At 43.0% G+C, this 9475-nt stretch overlaps 1 protein-coding gene across 1 annotated transcript in view; it reads right to left on the bottom strand.

The window, feature by feature from the left end:
• Positions 1-328: 328 nt before the first annotated feature.
• The window catches only part of ap4b1 (adaptor related protein complex 4 subunit beta 1), a 35862-nt gene continuing 26715 nt past the window's right edge, over positions 329-9475 (bottom strand). The window contains exons 11-13 of the mRNA XM_028453819.1: positions 8262-8525; positions 4506-4655; positions 329-1870 (exon numbers count right to left, since the gene is read on the bottom strand). Of these exons, the coding sequence (XP_028309620.1) occupies positions 1470-1870; positions 4506-4655; positions 8262-8525 (815 nt within the window). The 3' untranslated portion in view covers positions 329-1469. The remainder of the gene's footprint in view (positions 1871-4505; positions 4656-8261; positions 8526-9475) is intronic.

Below are 9475 nucleotides of genomic sequence, written 5' to 3'. Positions count from 1 at the left end.
CCGTACTCTGATTGTAAAACAATCTCAGCACAGTGGAAGTAGCAAAAAGTCATTTTCCGGTAGTGCGCATACGCATCTACAATGTCAATACGATGCAATCCCAGTACGCCACACCAGGTTTTGCTGCTGTCGGCAATAATCTTGCGAGAACTGCCACCCAGACCACTTCAGTTGGCAATTCTCACGAGGCTAGTGACAGCGTTAAGTTTAGAGGCAGAGGAATTTATCTTTTAATTATTATTATTACAGTATAATATGGGATATTTCCGGCGGGAAAGAAGAGTAAAATATGGTAGTTTTCCGGCCAAAAAGGGAGACTTGACAGATATGAGAGTAGTATAATTTTAATCTAGTTGGTTCTAGTTAGTCACAAGCAAAGTTTATCAGGCCTTTTGCTCCTGCAAACAGCTCATACACACGTGAGTCCGAGAAGCAAGAGTGTATCCAGAAAATTGGGAGTAGACATTTTATCTTCTTGGGCTTGGTCAGCCCCGTACAATGGGAAAGCTGGCGCAAACGTTTTTGGCTGATTTATCACCATGAGCCAGTCCAGCCGACTGCATCATGACCTTGGGCTTATGTCAACAGTGCACAATGTGTGTGTGTTGGAAGCCAAGCAGCTCAGAGCCTAAAAGAGACTAACTTTGAAAAATACAGAAATATCTCACATAACCAAATCCTGCTCCCTGATTGGTTAGAATACTTTCAAAAGCCAATGGCAAGCCTGAATTTGTTATCCCGCCCCCTTATTAGAATTTGATGCTTACCCTTTTTCTTCACTAGTAAAGTGTACTCATGCACTAGTAGAGCTCAACTATGGCTGTTATTACATTTACGCTAGAATGATGTTCCATAAATTCTCACTGCTGTTGCTCGTTTCCATCCAGTCCACTGTTTTTAATTGTTTACCTTTCCTCCCACAGCTCCCGACACTTTGCCGAACCATCTTCCTGATACTTTGCTACCTCTCACTTCTCCATCATCAACATTCTCAAAACAAAGACTTTATGTAGTGCTCGTTGTTCAGCTACATTTATAACTTTACTAACACAGCCTCATTGTAACACAAGCAAAATGGTAAAATTCTCAAATTAAAAAAGTAATTGATCAGGGCATGTGTTTGTAGGTGAATAGAAAATAGATTATCTGTCTCCACACACACACACACAAGCTGCTGAGACAATACTTTCATGTATTCCACTTCATTTACATCTCACCACGAGCTTCTTGTTTTGAACTTCCTGTTTTGAACTTCCTGTTTTGAACTTGCTGTTATGCACGGCAGCAATAGCCTAAGTTTCCAAGTAGTCTTAATTACATAAAGACAAAAAGAAATCTCCTTAAATATCTTTAAGACTACCAGAATTTAATCCACACACACACACATTTGCGTTGAGACAAAATCAAACTTTGCAGTATTTTCATCCAACCTAAAGGCTCAGTGCATAGAGTTAGTGAAAGACGTGTTTCTATGGAAGCGTTTCATTGGACGATGAGTGTGTGTGCAGTACAGTCGTCAAGATAGAGAGAAAGGCCTTCAGAGTTTCATCATCGCGGGGCTGCTGCCTGAGTGTCACTCTCACAGTTTTCTCCTCCTGTGGTGCTGCTGCTGGTGCTCTCGTTCTCTCCTTCTCATTAACAGGCTCTTCTTCACAGTGCACAAGCTCGCCCAGGATAAGCGTGCTGCCACGTGAGTCCAGCTGCATGCGCGTGTACAGATACACCTTCCACGGCCGTGCATGTGCGGGCGTGAAGGCCAAAGTCTGGACGTTGACCAGCTGTAGGGAGGCCTGGAGGCTTTGTGCAGAACATTGGAATACAGCTGGACACTGGATGGATTCTTCTATCCACAAACAGTCATCCTCAGCAGCTAAACAAAAGAAATGCACAGTTACACAAAGGCCTAAAAAAAGAGGCATGGCTTAAAGCTGCTGGAGACGATTACCTTATCAGATAAAGACACAGAGTAGGTCTCATAGTGAAAAACACTTTCCCCCACTTTTCCAACCTAATGTTTCATATGATGACCCATTATTGTCACTTTAATCTAATTTCACTATAATGAATGCTTATTTTTGCCAATTTAATTACATTCACGATTTGTCATGCCCATTATTTGCCAGGTTAAACTAATTGTTCCTACTTTTTTCTGCCATTTTTCAGCCAACATTGACACTTTGAACCCTTTTTAACACTTTTTCTGTCCGTTTTTTGCCACTCTAATTTGCAACTTTTAACCAATTTCTGTGGTTTGTAAAACCCTATTTCACCACCGTTTCCACTATTTTTGGTCACATTTAACACATTTTATTTCTCATTAAAACAAGGATTTACATCTTTAATATGACTATATACCATGGCACAAAATAATAAACTTCCTGGATAACAGTGAATACTATTCAGATAAATAAATGTGGTTATCACAGATTCATACAACAAGGCACCAGTATTCTACTGACTTTATAAATGGGCCCCAAAAAGCTCTCTCCTTTATTCCCCCTTATAAATGGCCCCATCTCCACATTTATTTTAGGGGTTGTGGGCTGAATATATTGAAACAACTGCTGTAGATGGATGCATAGAAGTGTTTTGACTTCAATCTTATTGCCCCAGAAACACAAGAAATCACAGTAAGAATAAAGTAAAAACACTTCTATGGTCTACAGAACTTCACATCCTAAAATGCAATCCACCGTTGAGTTGTAATTTTTTTTTTTTTTTGAGGAAATTATTGATCTACGAGGCCTTCGCTTTGTCTCTATCTGATCAATAAACTATCATCTCCAGCTGCTTTAAATATAAACTATTGGACCTTTTTAATCAGTTTGTCATTTTAGCAGCATGACGCTCCATGTTTCTTTGTACTGAATCTACAGAAATTACACAGCACATGTTGAAACTGGGCTCTGTTTTGAATTCTCTGGCTACCTTCACACGGCAGGCAAATGCAACCCAAATCCGATCTTTTTGCCCAGCAATATGCAACTTGTATCTGATCAGTTAAAGACAGTCTGAACAACACAATTCCAATTTTTTTCAAATCCGACCCAGGTCACTTTAATATGTACTCCTGAATCTGATACGTATCCAATTTTTGGAATGCGACAGCAGTCTAGACGGCCCAGGCGGTTTTTAACCTTGTTACGATGTTAATTCCTTATCAAAAACATCCCCAAAGTATTATTAGGCTTCTTTCCTGCATCTCTGAGAAATCCTCACTAATCCTGCTCTCTGAGCTGCTGCTTTGCCCTCTTCTGAAAAATGAGCGGTCAGACTTTTGTGACATCACAGAAGTCTGAACCGCCCAGCTCCAGGAAGTGCCTGCTGCGCCTCCACAGTGAACATACACGCCCACTCTCTCAGAGTTAAAGGCATATGCGAGCTACATACATGAAATGTCTTCTCTGCATTTAACCCATCCCTGAAGGGCAGTGGGCAGCAACGGTGTAGAACCCAGTGAGCAGTTCCATTTTTAGTATCCGTTATATCGCCTTGTATCGCCTTTGACTTGATCTGATGTGTTTGTGACGCAATGCAACGCAGCGGTTGGACAAAACAAATGATTATCACCTTAAATGCACTATTCTTGCAGTTAATAGAGATGAGGAGAAGAAAGTGACATAGCAGCTTAACACTCAGGTGTTTGAAGCAGCTGATCTCTGCTGCTGCTGCAATAAATACAGCCTAAGGCTTTGAGATGACTCACAATCACAATAGCCGCTTTAATAGCCATGTGTTTTACTGTAATGTGCAGTTTTTTGGCAGAAAACAATAACAGTGTGTGGATAGCATAAAGAAAATCGCTTTGGTGTCCACTGATATGCCTCGCAAGAGCAAGGCATGAAGTCATCATTTACAGACACGCCTACTCATGAATACGCATAAGTAAGCTCCAAAACGGCCTGTTTTTAGAACTGATCAGAAAGTCACTTTTCAGAGGGCTGAAACTCTGGAAAACAGGCGAGTTTGGGAAAAATAACCTTAAATACTATGTTGTTGGGGTTCTTAGAACAAATGGAGATGGGTAAAAAATAGCATGATATAGGATCTTTAAAGTTATGAAGTGCTGACCTGTTAGAAAGAAAATTTCTCAGCGTGACACAGTCCTACAATGGACGCCTCGATTTAATTCCGTAAACACCGTATGTGCCTACGAGGTCATGCACTTTAGTACCTCTTCTATGCATGCGGATTATTTCAGGGTCGCGTTCTATTCATACTCCAAACTGATTTAATATAATATGAACAATTACACACAAAAAAAAAATGACTTGTGCATTAAGACCTACAGTGTGAACGGATTCTGTCTAGGAGGCACTTTGCTGATTCAGGTTTACTACTTTTTGTCTTGTTCCCCTAACCCTGGTAATGGACAGCCTGTTCCTTCACCAGTCGGATCCTTTCACACAGCTGTTTAGTACAGAAGCATGTGGCCCCGAGGTGGACTTTGGAACTTTGAAGTGTATGATTGTCATTTAGATCAGACATGCTTTGCTGTAGTTTACCATGTTCATCATGCTGAGCACGTGGCTGTAGCCACAGACGCTCAAACTTTTCAGGACTGAGGGCCGGAGACACAGACAGGCTGAGGGGAGCTGCACTGCTGGAAGTCTGGATGTGAGTGGACGAGTCCATCTGTTTGTCAGGGCAGTTGCCTGAGTCGAGTGAGGGGAAGGAGAAAATATGATTCAAACAAACAGCAAGCAGACAGACAAAGAAAAGATAGATTTATATTTCAAGGAGAATTGAAGAATATGAGAGTGAGCGTCAGATGAAGACGAAGCTGATGAATGTCCACAAAAACTTTGTGTTGTCAACCAAAACCGAGGTGAAAATTTGTGGCCTGTTGCTAGGTTGCCAGGTTTGACTGAACATACAAAAATAAGAAAAATCATCTGCCTCTGATTAAACATTACAGGGCTTTTCAACAGTTTAAAAAAATAAAGACGTTACAACTGTGGCTCAGGTGGTAAAGGGGTCGTCAGAAGACAACCCCTTTACCACCTTTGATCTTCTGGTCGTTGCAGTGCTATGTGTCAAATTGTCCTTGGGCAAGACACTGAACCCCAATGGTTGACTAGCACTTTGCATGGCAGCTCAATCCCATTGTTAATAACAATCAACTAGAATAAATATAAACATAACTAGAAACAGTAGTTAGACTAATATGTGCAAAACTAAATGAAATAATATAACAAGATAACAATAATAATAATAATAATAATAGTGCAATAATGCAGTGATGAGTGGTGCAGGTGAACATTTAAATTAAATAGTATACGTTTATGTACATGAACATTCACAGTGACAGTTTGTTCCAGGGTTGTTATGTTTAGTTCCAGGATTATTTCACAGAAACAGGTCTGACACTCTTTGAGTGTTTAATGTTGATCAGAGTGACAGCCTGGGGGAAGAAACGGGTTGTTTTGGTGTACAGTGATCTGTAGCGTCTGCCAGAGGGGAGGAGTTTCAACAGATTGTGTGCAGGGTGACTCTGCAGTGATGCTACCTGCCCGTTTCCTGACCCTGGACAGGTATAAGTCTTGGATGGAGGGCAGATCGACACCAATGATCTTTTCTGCAGTCCTGATTATCTGTTGTAGTCTGTGTCTGTCTAGTTTGGTTGAAGATCCAAACCAGACAGTGATGGAGGTGCACAGAACAGACTGAATGATGGAGGTGTAGAACATGATCAGGGGCAGGTTGAACTTCCTCAGCTGATGCAGGAAGTACATCCTCTGCTGTGCCTTTTTTCTGGTTGTGTTTATGTGGGAGGTCCACTTCAGGTCATGTGAGATTGTGGATCCCAGAAACCTGAAAGAGTCCACGGTAGCCACTTTGCTATTCAGAATGGTAAGGGGAGGGGGGGGGGGGGGGTGGATTCCTCCACTGTCATCTCCACAGTCTTGGGCGACCGTGGCTCAGTGGTAGAGTGGGTTGTCCAGTTGGGGGTTCAAATCCCGCTCTAACCAAGTCATTGTCGTTGTGTCCTTGGGCAAGGCACTTTATCCACATTGCCTTGTACGAGTGAGTATGAATTGTGCATGTATGTTGGTGGTGGTCAGAGGGGCCGTAGGCGCGAAATGGCAGCCACGCCTCTGTCAGTCTGCCCCAGGCAATGTGGCTACATTGTAGTTTACCACCACTGGTATGACTGTGTGAGTGACTGGTGTGAATGAAGAATGGTTTCTGTGATGCGCTTCGAGTCTTCTCGAAGAAAGCGCTATATAAATCCAAGCCATTATTATTATTATTATCTTGAGCGGGTTCAGTTCCAGATGGTTCTGACTGCACCAGAGAGCCAGCTGTTCCACCTCCCGTCTGAAGGCAGACTCGTCTGATGACTGATGACGGTGGTGTCGTCTGCAAACTTCAGGAGTTTCACAGAGGGGTCCCCTGAGGTGCAGTCATTGGTGTAGAGGGAGAATAGAAGTGGGGCGAGAACACACCCCTGGGGGGCGCCAGTGCTGAGTGACCGGGTGCTGAGTGACCGGGTGCTGGATGTGATGCTTCCCAGCCTTACTTGCTGCTTCCTGTCAGTCAGGAAGTTGGTGATCCACTGACAGGTGGAGGCCGGCACTGTGAGCTGGGTAAGTTTCTGGTGAAGGATGTTCGGGATGATGGTGTTGAACGCAGAGCTGACATCCACAAACAGGATCCTAGCGTAGGTCCCTGGGGAGTCGAGGTGATGCAGGATGTAGTTCAGTCCCATGTTGACTGCATCCTCGACAGACCTGTTTGCCCGATAGGCAAACTGCAGGGGGTCCAGCAGGGGTCCTGTGATGTCCTTCAGGTGGCTCAATACTAGCCTCTCAAAGGACTTCATGACTACAGACGTCAGAGCAATGGGTCGATAGTCATTAAGTCCTGTGATGGCAGGTTTCTTTAGGACTGGGATGATGCTGGAGCTTTTGAAGCAGGATGGTACTTCACACAGCTCCAGTGAAGTGTTGAAGATCTGTGTGAAGATGGGGGCCAGCTGCTCAGCACAGGCTTTCAGGCAGGAGGGAGATACTCCGTCTGGTCCTGGAGCCTTTTCGGTCTTTTGTTTCTTGAATAGCTGGCACACATTTCTTTCATTGATCTTCAGGGCAGGTGGGGGATCAGAGAGTGAGGTAGGGGGGAAGTGGATGGAGCAGGAAGGGCAGAGTCCAGGTGATGGGCTGATGCTAATGAGCTGGGGGGTGGGTGTGAAAACCTGCAGTAGAAGCTATTCAGGTCTTCAGCCAGTCTATTGTTACCTGTTGAGTGGGGGGAGGGTTTCCTGTAGTTTGTAAGCTCACACAGGCCTTTCCACACTTCTGAAGGGTCTTTGTCTGAGAAGCTTTGTTTTAGCTTCATCAGGTTCGGGCTGGGTCGACACTAACTTTGTAGGTTCGATTGAAGCTCTACTCTTACTTTTGTTCAGAGGAAGTGTCTCTACGCATATGCTTATTTTGGTTCATTGCAAAATCACACCGCCATCTATTGGCCTGACATGTATGCTACATAATTTTTCATGCTTCCCACGGCCTCATACAAACAGAGATCGTTTTGAAAATGTTGACGGGTGAATATCGAATGTTTTGGAAACAAAAATAGAAATGTTGTCGTGTAAACAGGGCCTTACTGTGGGTTTATGACAGGACACAAGGACTTATCTCTGTTTACACCGTGGAAGGCAAAAGGATGTGCACTTTCATTTCCTTTGAGTGTTTTATTTATAGCGTGGACAGAAAAGTTGCTTTTGATCTCTTGATCTTCAGATCTTGGCTGTGTTGTAGTAACGCATCCAAGAACATCAGTATATCCAAGCCAAAAGTTTAGAAAGTTTCCATAAGCTTAATCCCTTAAACCTTTGGAGCACTGAGGAACTCTGCAATGATCATGCATGGAATGCAAAGCTGCTGCCTTTCAAAAATACTTCAGTGCATACCAGCGCAGCTTTAACAACCACCTCAGCAGCCCGGGGGACGGACGCCGTGCCGCATGCCTTTTTTGAAGTTTAGGGTGTAACAGTGCAAATTTACACTTCTTATCTTCGTCAGTGCAAACATTTATTGCTGCAATTATCACAACAGATTAGCATCAAGGGAAGTAAACAGTACTTAATGTCAATAGGAGGCAGAATGTACACAAGATAAGACAGAAATAGACTTTAGCTGGAGTTCAGTAGAAAAATGTAACCAAGTTACATTTCTCAGCAGAAAGCTACATGTTGTGTAAATGAAGAACTAAAAATGCTAACTGTGTGATTGGTGAACAGTCGGCAGGCGTCTTACCTGAAGTCTCCACTGGATCACACCTCAGTGCATCCGAGAGCTGAGGCTTTGAGTCAGGCTTAAATGTGCTTTGAAGCAGTGGGGCCAAGGTGTTGAAGCTGTGAGCCCATTGGCTGATGGATTCGGCAGGCGGACCAATCAGAACGCCAAGGGAAGGGTCCGAGCGCCGGCCCTGGAGGACCTTTTCTGTCTCTTCTTTCCCACAATGTAACAGGCGATAGTATAGAAGGGCCTGATCACGGACACACATGTCGGTCTCCTCCTCTGCAATACAAACATTTTGTTGACGTTAGAACCCGAATCCATTCAATGTATAAGACGTACAAAAACCGCAATAAAGAGACATTTATTGGTGGAAGTTTTTCCTCTGCATCGTCACTGAGGCTGGTCATGTTTTTTCATTAAATCATTACTTATGCGATAAGTATCATGAGATGACTTTGTTGTATTAAACACCATAGTATATACAATAAAGTTGAATTGATTCTGAATTTAATTCAGATTCAGACTCAGAACTGAATTAGAAATTTAGCCAATGTGTCGCACACCAGGCGTCATGAATCAGTCGTGCCTCTCCTTGACCCTGATTGGCTCATGTAAGTGTGTTGTTTTAGTTTGGTGGGCATTGGTCTAATTTTGCATACACAAAATTACTCCCAAAACAAATAAAATTGACAAAAAAAGAAATACACAAAAATTACACTGAAAACATACAGAAACATAGCCGCAAGCGGCAATAAACGGCCCTCGCCTTCACCCCCTTCGCCGTGCCGCGCCGCCTTTTCCTGTGCTGGCTTCGCTGCCCCGCCTTTGCCATGCTGCCTTTGCTCTGCCACTTCAAGTTCATATAAAGACCTAATTTAACAGTGAATTTTATACTATCAATGCGTTATTATTGATTTGTTTAGACAGAAATGTACTACTGACATATAAACTTAGTAGAAGCAGCAGCTCCAGGGGGAGTGTGTTTAAGTTTGAGCTGACAATTTTCAACATTTGGCCAATTTCCTATTAACACAAAATGGAGAGAATCTCGATACAAAATAACACGATAAAAAATAAAGCATGTATCTCATTGACTTTTTTGATCGAGACGCAAAAACAGAAGTTCATGAAAAATTACAAACATTTTTTTTTTACCCCATATTAAATTGTCTTCACTTTGTAGGGGGCGCTAACGTGCCGATTTCCATATTTCCACCTTGAGCTGGTTT

Source organism: Gouania willdenowi, chromosome 7 (assembly GCF_900634775.1).
Source record: "Gouania willdenowi chromosome 7, fGouWil2.1, whole genome shotgun sequence".
Taxonomy (NCBI): domain Eukaryota; kingdom Metazoa; phylum Chordata; class Actinopteri; order Blenniiformes; family Gobiesocidae; genus Gouania; species Gouania willdenowi.
Note: the sequence above shows the minus strand (reverse complement) of the source record. Positions and strands in the feature narration are given on the sequence as shown.